General features: G+C 44.6%; 1 protein-coding gene across 6 annotated transcripts in view; it reads right to left on the bottom strand.

The window, feature by feature from the left end:
- esrrga (estrogen-related receptor gamma a) overlaps window positions 1-15,543 on the bottom strand; it is a 43,750-nt gene extending 28,207 nt beyond the window's left edge. For 4 of the 6 annotated variants that reach the window (XM_076155895.1, XM_076155899.1, XM_076155897.1 and 1 more), the window contains exons 1-2: window positions 15,119-15,543; window positions 9,092-9,208 (exon numbers count right to left, since the gene is read on the bottom strand). In XM_076155895.1, the coding sequence (XP_076012010.1) occupies window positions 9,092-9,208; window positions 15,119-15,530 (529 nt within the window). In that variant the 5' untranslated portion in view covers window positions 15,531-15,543. Of the gene's footprint in view, window positions 1-9,079; window positions 9,209-15,118 lie in introns of all 6 variants that reach the window. The other 2 variants (XM_076155896.1, XM_076155900.1) reach the window with 2 other exon arrangements.
- Between the last annotated feature and the right edge of the window lie 1,463 nt (window positions 15,544-17,006).

Genomic DNA, 17,006 nt, shown 5'->3' with positions numbered 1-17,006 from the left:
GTGAGAGAGTGGTGTAGGGATATGTAGCATTACAAAATAATGTGATAAGAGAGTGAAGAAGGCGTTCGCACTCCAGTGACGATTGCATTTGCGGCTGAACTATCACAACTAATCCAAAAAGAAAGTTAAAAAACAAACACAAACAAAATATGAAAGTTAAATAAACAAATACACACACTGGATCCCCTGAGGTTTGACATGGAAATAATTTCCTCTTTTTTCCTGTTTTTTGCTGCCAAGTAAAAAGGAGTTTGGTGGCTGATTGGTTACATTTCTCTTAACACATCACTAACATTTGAACTTGTCACCTACTCTTAATATTTGTTTCAGTTATTATTTATCAGTAAGCTTTGATAGTTCAGCTCAAAATATTGAATATAACATTAAACCACAAACAATATCAGGCCTTTACTTTAAGCAACAAGCACTCGAGCATCTAAATCTTACGATAAATGTGCTGATCACATACAAGGCACCACAACAAGAGATTTAACACAAAGTTTCCCACTGGTGGCAAAGGGAAAAAAATGTCAGGAAGCATGCTTGTGGATTAGCTGCTGTACATAGCATGCACCTGTGTGTGCATGTGAGTGTGTGTGTGTGTGTGTGCATGCTTGAGAGAGAAGGAGGAGAGAAGGAGAGGCAGACAGAAGGGCTGACAGTCCAGGTACAGTGGGGGGGCTGGTGTCAGCAAACGGTCAAGAAACGCTTAACACCAGGGGGTACAGACCCACTCATCACACAATTACATCCAGACACACACACACTCTCTCTCCCCCTCTCTCGCTCTCTCTCTCACACACACACACACACACACACACACACACACACACACACACACACACACACAGACACACACACACACACACACACACGCACACACACACACACAGCCTTAGTCTCACACCCCCATATGTCCATCTTCTGTCTTGGTAATCTCAGACCAGCAGCTTGTAAGGTCATTACCTTTTGTCGCTGCTTGGTCGGAACGAGCGAAAGAGTAGAAGCAACATCGGAGTGAGAAATTCATGAAGGGAATAAAAATAAATAAATAAATAAAAGGCCTTTCTCTACTGTACTACATACTATACTAGCTGTGTGGTAGCGTTCAGAGCTTTGATCATTTATGCGCCTCCACAGAGAGGGGAGGAATGAAACGTTGCCGCCCTGCTCGGGAGCAAGGCCAAAATGTGACAGGGTCCATCCTTAACCTCGCAGGTCAACATGTGCCATCCTGCAGGTGACGAGCGATAATGAGCCATTTATAAACAGCTCAATATGCTACGTTCTCAGTAGCTCCGTAGCCACTGTGTTAATTTTTGTTTACAATGAAATGTGAAAATGTGAAAAAGCTACAGGAAGCCGTGAGATTACACACCCACTGCAGGAAACCGTTGCAAATTCCTTGCTGGTAAAAACAGCACTCAGTGTATCAACATATAGTTACTGATACGTAATTACGTCCTAATCATGGTCGCTGACAATATGGTGCAGGCTCCTGAACTTATGGAAAACAGCAAGGCTGAATTAAAAAAGAAAAAGAAGGACTCAAGAGGTCTCTTCTGTATGATACTGATATAGCATTTTGTATTGTATAACAGCCAATTAGTTGTGATACCTTGATGTTGTTACTGTACACAAAGGGGTTTGGTCTTAGCCACACTGGATATTTACTAGAATTACAAGCACATATCATGTAAACTCTGCGACATTCTGTTATAAAGCTCCTCCTCTCAAGTGTCCTGATAAGATTTTATTTTTGAAAATGTTGGAAATCATTTTCAATGTAAAAACACACTTTCATGTTGACTTTATCTCATAAATCCTGTCAATGACACAAACACCCACACACCTACACATCCAGACACTCTCTCTCTCTCTCTCCTTCCATATTTCTTTCTGACACAAACTCTGTGACAGACTCAATTTTTCTCCCTTTTTTCCTTATACCTAAAAGACCCGGTCATGTGCAGTGCACACTTCATAAAGAGCCCTCTCTAACTACCTCATCTATTTTCCACCAAATTAACTCTCTCTCAGCACTGATTAATGATCAAATCTAAATGAATCAAATTAAAAATTGAAAATTATATTTCCAAAGCCCACAAAAAAGAGACAGGGGGCAGGAAGAGGGGGGGCGGGAGGAGAGAGGAGCTGCTTTACCTCCCCTTAACAAATGAGCCTTCAAATCGCAGAATGGGCAGGAGAGGAGAGGAAGGGAGAGGAGAGGAGAGGAGAGGAGAGGAAAAAGCCTTGTGCTTAAATGTCCTTATGTTTGTTGTGGGTAAAAAGTCAGGTCTGATTTTACGCAATCACAAGGAATCTTACATTTTCTTTCTAGATTGATCATTAACTATTTATCATACTATTATTCAATTTTAATAAAACTGTGTGACAATAGGGAAATAAAAGTTGGATTTAATTTGAACTACATCTAACTAGAAACATTTCAAAAAAAGAGTAAAGAGTGAAGAAGATGCTGGAATACTAAAACAGGAAAAAGAAGTGAGGAGGATAAAGAAGAACAAACATACGTTGAGGAAGAAACAATGACAGAGAGAGTAATGGATGGCTTCATAAACAAAAAAGAAAGGGAGAATGAAAAAACTGAAATGAGACAGAGGAGGAGGGGAGGAGTGGGAGCGCATAATGGGAATAAGATAGGAAACCACGTAATGAAAGGAGAGAGAGGAACAATAGAAGAAAAGCAGAAATCCACAGAGGTTATATAGCTCGACCAGCTTTAATTACTAGGTCAACTGTAGTACACCTCTATTATCACACACACACACACACACACACACACACACACACACACACACACACACACACACACGCTCTATACTACCAGGTACTAATTCACCTTGCAAGTATCAATGAATGAACATAACCATGCACACAGACACACAAGCCCCTGTACACACGCACACACACACATATTGTGGAGCACACAAGCACACACACACACACACACACACACAAGACCTGTGACAGTGATGAAGGTGAATCATTCCTATCGTGGGAATATTGCTGTCTGTCAATAGCACGATCTGCACTGATCACATCAGCATAGATTTTACACTGCGCTGGCATCGCTCTGTGTCAGCGTGCACGCATGCCTGTGCGTGTGTGTGTGATTGTGTGTGTGCGAATGAGCGTGTGTATCTGTGCTTGAACAGTTGAGGGATTGCGAGTGAAATGCATCTGACACCTAAGTGCTTTTGAAGAGAGAATGGGGGGGGGGGGGGGGTGCAGACAACAAATAGAAAGAGTAAGGTGGACAGAGAACAACAAGAGGAAGAGGAGGGGGAAGAAAGAGACAAAATGAATTGATTTCAGATTGCCAATAATAGACAGAAAAAAGAATGAGGGAGGGAGGGTGAGAAAAGAAGAGAGGGATAGAGCAGAGAGGAGACGGGAGGGCAAAATGGATTGATCTCTTGGAACAACAACAGGGGGAGAGAGAGAGAGAGAGAGGGAGAGAGAGAGAGAGCGGGGGGTGGAAGTTTTATGATAATTGAAGTTGTAACAGTGTTGAAGTGTGGACGGACCCTTTCTCTCACCCACCTCCCATAAAATGATCATCCTGCATGTGTGTGTGTGATCGCGTGCGTGCGCGTGTGTGTCCAGTCCCACCGTTGACGTAATAACATAAAGGGTTTTCCTATGTGGGTTTCAGAACTGATGGGTGAGTAGATGGGGTGAGACAACATACCAGTTCAAATCTAATGTGTGTGTGTGTATGTGTGTGTGTGTGTGTGTGTGTGTGTGTGTGTGTGTGTATAAACGTGTTTATCTGTGTGTTTCTACCATTTTATATATACGCTTCTAACTGAATCTGCTCAACATGTGCTGCCTGAGAGTTTAAAACTTTTGGATTCCAGTGAATATCTGTATGTAATATCTATGTGTGTGTTTGTTTTTGGCGATTCACCTAATCCACATTTGATTTTGAGGCTTCAGAGGCATTTTGTGAAATCAGTTTACAAGGCTTCTGTAAAATGGAGGGCTCCTCCCACAAAAGCAGGTCATAGCACTTAAAAGGCCGACCACAATCCAGCTCTCTCTCTTATCTTCCAACCATGTGTTCTTTCATGTCACATGTCACATGTCACACTCTCCTCTGCTCTTCCACTCCTCCTCTCCTCTCCTCTCCTCTCTTCTCCTCTCCTCAAGAAAGTTAATGTGAGAGAAGGAGAGCGAGCCACTTAGGCAGATCTCTCATCACAGTATTTCCATTATCACTCCTTTCTATCACGGATGCAACCAGATGCCACCCACCCACACACACAGTCAGAGCAGACGCTAGAGGGCCAGATTTAGCTACAAGTTTCCCATGGGGAAACACCAGACGCCACCAGTTGTCTGGCTCTTCCCTCCTCAATTTCTCTATCTGCTCGTCGTCTCCTCCCCTCAGCCCGTCACCTCGCTCTCCTCCCTCTCTCACATGTCTGTTCATTCTCCCCTCCTTTTTCATTCCATATTCTCCCTTCTTTACCTCCCCTCTCCTTTTCACCCCTTTCAAAACATTGCCGTCGACCGAAACATTTGATCCATTTTGACGGCGTGTGCAGCAATGAGGCTGGACAGCAGCAGTCGGGATCATCAAGCGACGAGGAAAGTTATGATGCACACCACCAGCTGTACACACACACAAACACACACACACACACACACACACACACACACACACACACACACACACACACACACAACTCTCTCGCTCACACACACACACACAACGTTCACACAGACTGGGGCCTTCCACCCGATCTCACTCATTAGGTCTTAGAGGCCGTAGGGAGCATGGCCAAAGTTGGCACAGGCTGGTTGTGTCTGTGTGTGTGTGTGTGCTGGTGAGGGGCAGCGTGCCAAGGTTTATATTTGCAGTCTGTGGACTTGTCTCTCTAGTAGTGTACCATCTGAATCCAGCTGGCCGTTTACTGCTTCATAGAGATGGTGGCTTTGGTTTTGGAATCAACACATTCTGTCTGTTTAGCCACGACTCACCAGACGTGCCATCATCAAAGTTGGTGTGTTGTAAGGGAGCAAATCTGTCAATACGACCATATGTACATATGCATACAGAGCATGGCTGGCTGATGGGTTGTGTGCTTCTGCCAGAGCCTTTCATCTTCATATTTCTGATCTCTGTTTTTGTATTCTATTCATGATTCTTTGGAGCGTTTGTCTGTGCCTCTGCCGATGTCGAATGCGCCGTGTTTACCTCGCTTTGCTATTTGTGTGTAAATGGAAATAACTGTGACAGCTGCACAGTGATCCTGCTTTTATGTGTTTATAGAATTGTCAGACGTTTCAAATACGTTTCTCTGTCGAATGTGTTCCAGTCTCTCTTTTACCTGCAATAACACCCCTCCCCCATATAGGCAGATTTAAGCCCCGCCCCTGTGACCTTTCAGTCTTCAGCTGACGCATCATTATGACCTCATTAAAAATGGACAGACAGCCATTGCCAGAGGGGAAGTTCTCATAATATAGTCAGGCTTTTTAATTGCCTTGCTCTAGAAATTAGCTGATACATATTGGTAGGTGGGTGCCTATGTTGGTTACCCCCCCAACCCCCAACACACACACTTTTATTCCTCTCCTTTCCTCCTTCCTTTCCCTGACAGGTAGCGGGTGAACTCTGTGTATTCACACGGTCAGATGTGTGTTTAAGAGGAAAGAGAACTGAACTCTGAGTTGGTTTACTGACCCTCTAGACCAGTGGCAACCCAGTCATACACACACACACACACACACACACACACACACACACACACCTTGTTTGCCTCCCTCTCCCTCTCGCCCACTCTTTCTCCCAGGGCAACAAAGCTAATTTGAGGCAGATCTTGCCCTAGGGGGTAAACTGCAGCATCTACACACACACACACACACACACACTGTGTACTCCACCCCATTCCAACCCATACCTCTTTATCTTCACCTTTCTCCCACGAGCGAGCCCCTGACAACAGCAGTTAGCTCTGACGCTAACTGATTGAGCCACTTACCATTATCATCTATGCAACTGTACTGCACCAACGCTCACACCCAGGGGGGCTGCAGGACACACAGTAGCCAATGCCCCTCAGTGGGTGTGTATGTGCTTTGTCTGAAGGTATTTGCTCAACGTCAAGCTCAAAATAACAGAAGTTTCTATTTCATTTCCAAATGATGCGAGTGTTTGTGCAGTATATGCATCTAAACTGTCCTGTATTTCTAACACATAAACAAAATATTTAAATTGAGGAAATGTAACAAAATGGATGAATACGTTTTCCAAATGACGCTTATTCATATGTAGAGCAGGACCCCTGTATTAAATTTGCACCCGGCACAACAAATGGGGTGGCTATGGGCTGTCATGTTGATGTATATATATGTATGGGCCTGCCTGCCTGCATGTGTGTGTGTGTGTGTGTGTGTGTATGATCTATGCATGTGGAGGAGAGAGGCAGCAGACACAAAAGGCTGTTATATGGCTGCCTCCTCGGGACAGAACAGAGCATTTTCGCACATACTGGGTTTAGTATCAAAAGTTATGTTGTCTCACTGAGTGAGTGAGTGAGCAGAGCCCAGTCTGAGTTCAAATCTGAAGTCTGTCTTGCATTCTGTCATTTGTTTTCCCAGCTTCATCACTCACTGCCAAAGCAAAACTAGGGAAGAATTTAATTAAAATAACTGATAAAAAATGAGACATTGAAAATAAAGTCAAATGGCTGTTCTGTGCTCTGAATTCATGAACAAGGACAATCTGGCGTCTGGATTCCATAGGAGGATCCAGTCTGAGCTGTGTGAATTGTGACACTATTGGAGCTGCCAATAATACAGGCACTTACACATGTGTGTATGTGTTTGTGGCCACACAAGACAAAATAGGAGATGAGACGGAGGTTCTGCCGATGTCAGATCAACTGGGAGAACAAACGCATCGACAGCAGCTTGTGTGTGTGTGTATGTGTGTGCAAGGGAGAGAGAGCGAGAGAGCGAGAGAGCGAGAGAGCGAGAGAGCGAGAGAGCGAAAGAGCGAGAGAGAGACATACTTTCAGAGAATGCCAGTGATTGGGCCCCCAGATATCTATGAGTTATGTGTGTGTGAGAGAAGACGTGTGTCATAACAGCAGTTCAATTGTGAGATTTCAGTCCTAAATTTCTGGTTGATTTGATTTGAATAAAATCTAAAGATGCCGATCTGAGATGGAAGGATGCGCGACGTTTGCCACCTTTGGCTGAGCTTCAGAGTAACACGAGTGAATGGGATACTGGACGGACGCGAGACCAACGCTAACGTGGAGTGGGAGAGATAGAAGGAGAGATGACGGCAGCAGCGGATGGAGGAAGGGGCCGGCGGGGGAGAGTCGGCAGAGGCACGCTCCCTGACCACTGTGAGGAAGGGGGCGTAGGCCAGGTCCCCCATCAATTACAACCTTGACCCTCCTCTTCTTCTTCTCCCCTCTCCGTCGCTCCCTCACACACTTTCTGCTTCATTCAACCTCCCTCCCCTCTGCCTCTCTTCCTCCCCTGGTCCCTCTCCTCTGCTCCTATAAATCAATCTCTTTTCTTTTGCTCCTTCCCCCCACTTCTCGTTTTCCCTCCTACCCCCCGCACCCTCTCCCTCCATCCCCTGCTACGTCTCAGCCTTTCTCTCGGACCTCCTCTTCATCCCCTGCAAGTCCTCTCCCTCTTTTCTCATCGTTGGGAAGTGCAGTGGGAGTAGAAAGGTCAGAGGTGGGCAGGCGAGAGGGAGGCAGAGGGAGAGAGGCGGAGGGAGTGAGGGAGTGTGAAAATGAGAAAGTGAGTGTATTTAATGAAAGTGGTGAGGGGCCAGATAATATCTCGTTTTTTAAAAATCTTTCCACACAGTTGAGGGAGCAATAGAAAGAGGGAATGAAACACTGAGGCTATTATCTTGTAATTTCTATCATTATCTAATAGCGACTTAGTCAGACAAGGCTGTAGTTAGTATGTCTGTGTATGTGTGTGTGTGTGTGTGTGTGTGTGTGTGTGTGTGTGTGTGTGTGTACATGCCTTCAAATCCATTTATGTGGAAGTGAGAGATAAAATACACAGGAAAAGGGAAACACAAAGATGATTTCCATAAAAGAGCCAATTTAGACTTACTGTACTGGAACTTTGTTGAACATCAATGCACCATTGTCAATCCTTTACTAAAATATCTCCTTATAATTACTGTAAACAAACAACACCATGTTTGAGTAGACTGGTTGCCTGTATTCTCTGTATGCCACTATTTGTTCTAGCGTTCTTATTTTCCATTAATCCCATTGCTTCTTGTCCCAAAGAGGAAGATGCCAACTCCCTCCTTCACTGGCTTGGTGCGTTAACTTCCACTTTCCAAAATCAGATTTTTACATCGTGTTTACTTGTTCCTCTGTCTACAGGTGCCAGGAGGCGAGCTCTCGCCAGTCTTCTCAGTAACAATTTGGTTTGTTTGCAGTTACTATAGTTCCACTGAATCAGTATTTAAACACATTTCAGGCTGGGTTCACACTACAGGATTTTTAAAAATCTTAGCAGAAGTTCAATATGTGACACACACCATACACACACAAACACACACACACAATAACATACATTTCACAGCACTTGGTTCCGCTAAATTGTGGAGAGCAAACACACACCATCTGGCCACAACATCACGCCACACACTTCCATTCCCTATCTACCCGAGTCCAGCCAGTCTCTAACTGGAAATCACGCAAAAACTCTTCAAATGTGGTTTAGAGTAGACAAACAGCAGATGACAAGCAGGAACAATTAGCTGTGCACTGATAATAAAACAGCTAAAATGTGGATAGGGACGCAGATCTGAAGGTGAAGATATATTATTACTTGGCTCCCAATTGGCTCTTGGCCTATATACAGCCTGCATCCTTACTATGTACTTTGCTTTTTAAAATACACCCTAACCTCACACTACACATCTTCAGAACTATTAAAATAAAAAATGTTCCAGGCCCCTAATTGGCTTAATTATCTTGTAGTGTGGACCCAGCTGAATACACTTTAGAATGAGACATGTGGCACCTTTAACAGAGAAAGATAAGGAAGAGACCTTTTCCCTTACCCTCCCTCAGCATGCCCACAGTCAGACACTTCATGAAGCGGCAGGCCTGGCACGACTTGCGTCTCCTCTTGGTGATCTCACACTCATTGGTGGCTGGACAGCTGTACTCGATGTTGCCTGCGGCACGTAGACATGTTGGAGGAAAACAGAAAGAGAGATTTCATTTTGGATAGACATGCGGCGAGAGACAGGCGGACAACAACCAGACAGACAGATATCAATAGACAAATATGAAACATAACAGAAATGCAAAAATATTTGAGAGGTGAAGACATGAATGCTTAATGGGGCAAAGCGGAAAAGAGTGAGAGAGTGAAAACTGATTCAGCTGCTTTCATTTCACTGCTTGGCATGTGCGTGTGTAGGCTCTTTAGTGGACAGCCGTCTGGGATGACTGATCTGAATAATCAGCTAACTCTGACTGAGCTCTTTAACAAAGATAAACCACAGCACACGCACACAACCACGCATGCACGCACTTCACACTTCACATACACCATAAACCCATATATCCACAGGGAGATCTCAGGCTTGTGTGTGTACTTTTTGTGTGTTTGTCTTTGCAGCTTAGACAGCAAAGGCTCCTGTATGAGTTCGAACTTTGACCTTAAGATGGACTTTTGTTGTTAATAAGCTTGTCGTTTTCTACTAATCGGTCAGACCAGCCCTTTGCTTGTTGTGAGCACAATACTGTGGAATCTGGTAGAGAAAGGAGTTTGTTGGTTTGTCAGCTGGGGAGGGGGGCGATCGTGGTCTAGTCAATGTCCTGTTACATTTCATCAACCTTGGGAGAGGAATGCCTTCTAATTCCGCTATGTCCGTGCCACTTTTGTATCTCTATCTCTTCCTCTCACATTGTCTCCCTACTTTTTTTCAACAATCTACAGTCATTATCACATTTATACCTCTCACCTCTGCCCCTCTTCTGATTTGGACTTTTCACCTGCTCTAATTCAATTCACAGTGCTTTCTTCATTGACAACACAAGCTGCTCTGAGAGTCCAACGTTTTGGTTTTTTGTACTTCTTTGTCCTGTGCCCATTCGACAGCTACAGTCTCAAGTGCCCCCTGTAAGCCACTGCATCTCCCACAGTAACAGAGTAAACAGTGATTGCTATTGACTGCTGCTGTGGAGAGGATGTTTTCTCATTACTGGGCTGATTAAAGGGGCTAGTTAGCTGGGGAAAAGGCTAAATGCACAAATACTTCTTAATGGGTAACAAGATGGTCATTAATGGGCCTTGTTAGCTAGAGTAAAGGCTAAACGCGGCTAATGCTGGGGGAACCCGTGCAGCCTAATGGACACCTCTAATTGGACTAGTTAGCTTACACGCAAGCTTTACACGCTGAGGATACAGGAGGAACAGATTAATACCGCAGTTAAATGAGACACCCACCTAGCATTAAGGCTAAATGTGCTAATGAGGGAGAATCTGCGTGACTTAATGGGTAGCCGGTAATCGGCCTTGTTTGACTGAACAGGCTAGTGCTGCTAAATGGACGACTAAAGAGCTGCTTGAGGTCTGAGTAGCGGTGGACACGTTAATCCATGCAGAGGGGAGAGAAAGACTAAAAAAAGGACAGTGACGCCTACCGAGTGATAACTTAGATAAGGCTATGACATAGGACTGTGTGTGTCACCTGACTGTAAGGTCTATCTACGCTGACACCGACACACAGTCCACAGTAAGGGCATGGGAAGGAATTAGGAGGATTCCTATGAAAATGTCAGTGTATGTGGAAATATATAAAGTTACAATTTCTGCCTTTATGGGTTGTGGAAATGTAGCGGTCTTAGGTATTCCACACAGGAGCCTCCAAAGATCCCCTTGCTCTATATGTGAGTGTGTGTGTGTGTGTGTGAGGGGGGTATATGAGGGCCTCAAATCCCCTACAATCTCCTTTGAGAAGATGTGTGTCCACCTGCTGCATGACAATTGGCCACCGTAGTGCAGACTGTGTAATATGAATAGTTGTGTGATGGCAGTCTTTCTCTTCACCATACAGCTCTACCTTCATCTCTTCATCACACGTTACTTGCTTGACTCCGACCTATCACTTTTACCTTTCCATGTGTACATTTTACTCATTCCTTTGTTCTCTATTACCTCCCCCGTTCCCGTCTTCCTCACCCCTGTTCTCGTCTTTCTCCCTTACCTGTCTCTCTCTCCCCATTTCCATCCCTCTTCCACACTCTGCCCTCCTCTTCACTCCCCTTTATCCCTCTCTCTCAATAAGGGAGTGATAGATGCAGGTTGTCAGGTGTCGCTGGACTGCCGCCACAGAAACAGCAGCTGCCAGAGCCACTTCCTTCATGCTGTGACTCACACACACACAGACGCACACAGACACACACCACTAATTCCTTCCTACATCCATGTGCCCAATGCAGACTTTTTCTTCTCCTTCCCTGTTTCAACTTCTCAGCCCTCTCCTCCCCTCCCCTCTCATCTTCCTCTCCTGCCCCATGCTCTCCTCCCTGTCCAGCTGGAGGTGTTTTTTTGGTGATTACCTGCGGTTTTATTGGCTAATGGGTTGAAACATACCAATATGTCTACCGCTGCCCATCTGAGGCTGGCCCGGCTTTCCAGCCAAGATACACACACACACACAAACACACACACATGCATAAACACAGGCATATGTGCACAGACATACATATAAATCTGTGCTCATTTACATGAATAAACACAAGCCCACACACAGACGCACACGCACACACACGGGTCTGCCTGTGGAAGGTTTTGGCTTGTGTGATGGCCAAAGATAATGTCATGACCCATTTGTTCCAGTGGATCCAAGCCTGCTCAGTCTGCATCTCAACAAACACAAACAGTAGTTCTGTGGCAAAAAAACTGATGACAAAAACACACACAGAATTATGACCGAGATTTGTTCATGAGGTTGAGGTTACTAACTAAATTCTTGCTGTGTCCATTTAAGCTGGAGTAATTGCCATAATTAAGGAACTGTGAGTGGAATACTATTACAGAATTCATTCCTCTGCACTGTTTATCTTATTAAAGGCAGGCAGAAGCATTTGGTTATAAATCAATATACGTATATGTTCATATACATAAGCACTGCATCTTATTTAAAGCTTCTTTAAAAGCAAGAGTGCCAAGGACCTCCCTCCGTCATTGTGCAGAGAAGCACTGGAATGTCAAAGTAGTTTAGCTAACTGAGCCATAACAGCTCCAGGTACCTCATGGAATCCAATCATCATGCTCATCGAACTAGTCTTTCATCACTACCATTCGTGACAGTTTGACAAAGTCTTGACCCATGACCTGTAATTCTGGCCTTCGTGATCTGCAACATGTTCGCTACTGAGAAGGGAAGGATTACAAGTAGAGTGAAAATGAGGGAGAGAACCGTGCATTAAGTCTGTTCAAGGTCATACTCCAAAGAGGCTCTGGCGTCAACATGGCATCATATCTATATGTCTGCTGGACCCTTGTATCAAATTTGTGGCTGCCATCGCCTGTGTTACCTTTAACAAGTCCTAAATGAAAAGAGCCAAGTGGAATTGGTCAACTGTTAGAAGCAGTGAGGCCAGATGAATTAGGGGGTTAAACCTATACAGAGTGATTACAAAGGTCGTGTGTATGTGTGTGTGTGTCTGCATTGGTGTGTTTCCACCATTATCTCCACCTGTGTGTGCTCCAATCTCTTTGTTGGGATTGCACAGTGTTCTGATCTCATCCCATAATAAACACATATGGGTCATCTCTGGATAGTGGTGACCATCTAGTGGATGTAAGACTTCCAGCCCCCACCCCCCCACCCACACGCTCCTGTGCCCATCTCTCTCTCTCTCTCTCTCTCTCTCTCTCTCTCTCTCTCTCTCTCTCTCTCTCTCTCTCTCACTCTCTCTCTCTCTCAGGGGCTTTACTGGAAAAGCTGCTTATCGGGGGAAAAAGAAAGCAGCGACAGGTGGAGGGATGGAAAGGCAGATAGATGAATCCTGTCTGATATGACTGACTGAATGGATCGATGATGGCTGGCTGCTTGACTGACTGGTAGCTTGATTAAACAAGTGGCAGAATGAGTGACTAGATGGCTGATTGAAGGTGAGTGTGAGTTATGGGGAAAAATCTCGAACAAGACTATTAATTATTACAGTAACGCAAAGCATTTACTGGTGGCCAAGCAAATGTCTGATGTGGTCAACAGCTTTGCAGAGGCGCAAATATAAAATTCAGTTACTTTCCCAACTAAAACGTTGAATGAAGTACGTACACATTCAAGGATAATTGATGTTGTTAATTTGGGCTGTATTTCCAAAAACAATCTGTGTTATCTGATCTACTGTACAAGTCATGCTGAAGGGAGTTGACCTATAGAGGGACTGGGCCATACAGCAAACAAATCTGATCTGTTGCTGGACTGACCTCTACAGTATCTAGTGAAATAATTACAACCTTACTTAGAATTGAATATTAATCGAGTTGCAAAAAAAGAGGAAAAGAAGAAGAATTCCTGTGTGGGGTACCAATTGGTCCTAACAAGAGAAAGAGATGAGCAAAGGATTACTGAGCCTAATTCCTGCTACTCTTCTCATCATGTGGATTACTCTCTCTATCACTTTATCCCTTCTCACGTCTGACCCCTACCCGAAACCCCCGACCTCAAGACATGAACTCTGACCTCACTATGACACTATGTTATCGCCTAGACCACAGGCTTAAATCTGACAACCCCCAGGATGAAGCGTTAGCAGGTAGATATGGGATACAAACTGCTACCTGGAAATTACTCTTTGTTGTTGATGAAGAAGAGGTCAAGGTTGAGGGTGAAAGGGGTGTGTCTGGGAGTCGGTCTGTATGATGGTAACTGATTGGACGTTTGTAGAATAGCAGAGGAGAGAGAGAAAACTATCTCTGCTGGGTGTCCTGGTGGCTCACTTAGCTGAAGTATATACCATATACCATAAAACATCAGAGGCTGAAACGTGACCTGGCATAAGTCCTCTATCTGTCCCATTACTCACTGTTTCTCTCTGCTCTTACCTAACAATGCTCAAAATATGTGTTTGAGGGCGTAGTTTTCAGTTTGCATTTGATTTGACAAAAATGCAAAAAAGTGTTTTGTATGTTTCAGTAATAGGTTCAATAGGAGTTCAATATGTGAAATACCACAACTTCACTTTTACTCTCTGACCTTAGTTACCCTGCTGGCAGTCCTGTGTTGTATTATTTTGTTATGCTGTGTTCATAAACTGTTGTGTACTTGAAATTCAAGACTGGAAAAAGCAGGATGATAATAACAATAGAAACAAAACGTATGGCTTCTGGATATTCTTTCTCCTGGTTTGCCTCAGCAGAGTGCCTGGACTGCGATCCAGACAGCATGACAGCATGCAAATTTAAAACAATTCTCAGACCGCCTTAAAAATCAATAATTGATCATCTAACATCACTTGGGGATAGCGAAAAGATATCATCATATTTGGTATAATATAATATGATGACATTACATTGGGTCTCTGGTGGGTAGATTGTGGAGCACAAAGAGGGGGGGGGGGGGGGGGGGGGGGAGTGGTTTAATATTCTTCAGCAGCTAAAACATCACAGCTTACTTGATTGAGGTGCAACAGCAACTTGCACTTTGCAACAACCGACCAACTAATGACCCAATGCATACATGCTACAAATCAATCTCTGGTGGCCAAATGTAAGGTGTACTTAAAAAACAGAACATGACGCCAGTCATTGAATGGCACTTAAGTTGTTAGTCCTATAGGCTCTGTGACTTCTCGTCCTGCTAGCTCCATGCCTGCACAGCCTGATGCAACATTTCTAACATATTAAGCTGCTGTCTGCTGGAACTCTGGTACTAGTCACTGTCAATTTAGCCAGACACCCAGAATGTCTACAGCTTTCGACAAATGTTACACAAAACAAAACTCTTTTGCTAAGCCAGCCAATAAATGGATGCAGAGATGAACACAGAAAATGAATACAAGACAGACAGAGGAGGAAAAACAGAGATGATTCAAGACAGAAACTCAAAATGGAAGCCAACCTTGGATTGTGCGTTTGAAGAAGGCCTTGCAGGCCTCGCAGGATGCCACTCCATAGTGGTACCCTGACGCAATGTCCCCGCACACCAGACACAGCCTCTTGGGCATTGAATTCAACATGTACTCGCACTTAATCTGTGAATCTTCCCCAATTGTTGACGAACAGTCCTCATAACGCTTTGATCCAGGGCCACCAGCAGGCCCCAGGGGCCCTGCATTGGAGCCGTAGAGGCTCGGGGAGTCTAAGCCGTTGGGGTGGCCGTTCATCGTGGATGAATATGAGCCTGAGGCGTCACTGGAGCCACCAGGGGAGTGATGGTTTAGACTGTCAGTCAGCGAGGCAGGACTAGATGGCTCAGTCTTTATATACGAGGACGGACAGTTGGACTCAAGGTGGCGCTCCTTACTGGACATTCTGCAGAGAAGCCTGAAGGTGTGAGAGAGAAGGAGAAAAACACAAGAGGAGTGAGAAAATGTGCAAGGAATCACACTCACATGACTTACACAGGAATACACAAACAAGCACCAACCATCACATTTGCAATAATTTAGTTTCTTTTTTCAAGATGAATGAAACATAAACATAGAAAATCTGCAGAATCTGAAACAACTATCAGACAACAAATTTCAATTTTGCGTTGTTTCAGAATCGGAAATCCAATGAAGGGGAGGAACGGATTAAGAGGCAGAAGTCTGATGTGTTCGTAAAAAGAGAGAAAAAGAAAATAAAGAAAGGAAAGAAATGATTGTGGTTGATTAGAGAAGTCTCGATTAGGAGACAATAGAGGGAGCAGCAGAGGAATTCATAGTATCACACAGACACACAAACACACATACACATGCTTGGGGCCGATGGCCATCCGTCACTCTCCAGTCAATAGCAGCTTGTTCTACATGAAGGTAATCAGTAAGCAGCCTGTGTGCTGCTCAATCATCCCACAGACAGCCTCTCTCTCTCTCACACACACACACACACACACACACACACACACACACACACACACACACACACACACACACACACACACACACACACACACACATTGCTGCTCAGATACACACATCAACACCCTCAGACATACATGAACGTACATTCATAGGTGCATGTACGCAGGCACAGACAGATACACTTTCGCACTCCCCTTTACCTTTTTCCACTGCACACTGTTACTTTCCTACTCCCTTCTACCCTATCCTCTTACTTCACTCTCTCCCATTCTCCTCTCCTTCTCCCTCTCCCCAAAGAGGCTGTCTGGTGTCTTTTTAATGGCAGTTGTAATTAACAGCTATCTTCTCTCTGTCCATATCTCTCCATCCTTCCCTTTGTCGTCCTTACTATCTATCTGCCTGTCTTCCTATCACTTCCTATACACGACCATCTCCCTCTCTCTCTCACTCTCTTCTTCTGAATCTTCCCGCTCTCTTTTGTTTTTCTTTACGCATTAACTCTCTCTATTCCTCTTCACCCCCCCTCCCCCTCCCCTTCTTGCTATCCTCATTGTTAAAGGCAGAGAGCACAAAAGGGGTTTTTAATTAAGGCAGGATGCTGCTAAACGAGGGCCTCCTAAAGTCCAGTCAGCCTGTAAAAGATCCCTGTTCTACAGGGACCTATAAAACACAGACAGCACCGTGACAGAGAATGGAGAAGGGGGTCGGGCGAGGGAAAGGTGGGGGAGCGTGGATGGGAGAGAGGGGACAGGAAAGGATAGAACAAGACAGGCAGGCAGACGGACGGCTAACGCGAGAGGGAGAAAATGAGCGGTTGGCTGCGCTGACTGATGATTGCCAAATGACAGAGAGCAGTTTTATATGTGTGTGTTCAGCTTTTAATGTGCGGCACAGCTTTAATGTGTTTGATGTAAAGTAGAGATGAGGAGAAGATGTCCCAGC

This window comes from Genypterus blacodes, unplaced genomic scaffold (assembly GCF_046128005.1).
Source record: "Genypterus blacodes isolate CSIRO-AG114 ecotype Tasmania unplaced genomic scaffold, CSIRO-AGI_Gbla_v1 ptg000067l_1, whole genome shotgun sequence".
Taxonomy (NCBI): domain Eukaryota; kingdom Metazoa; phylum Chordata; class Actinopteri; order Ophidiiformes; family Ophidiidae; genus Genypterus; species Genypterus blacodes.
The sequence above is the reverse complement of the archived record's forward strand: the minus strand, read 5'-3'. Positions and strand labels throughout refer to the sequence as shown.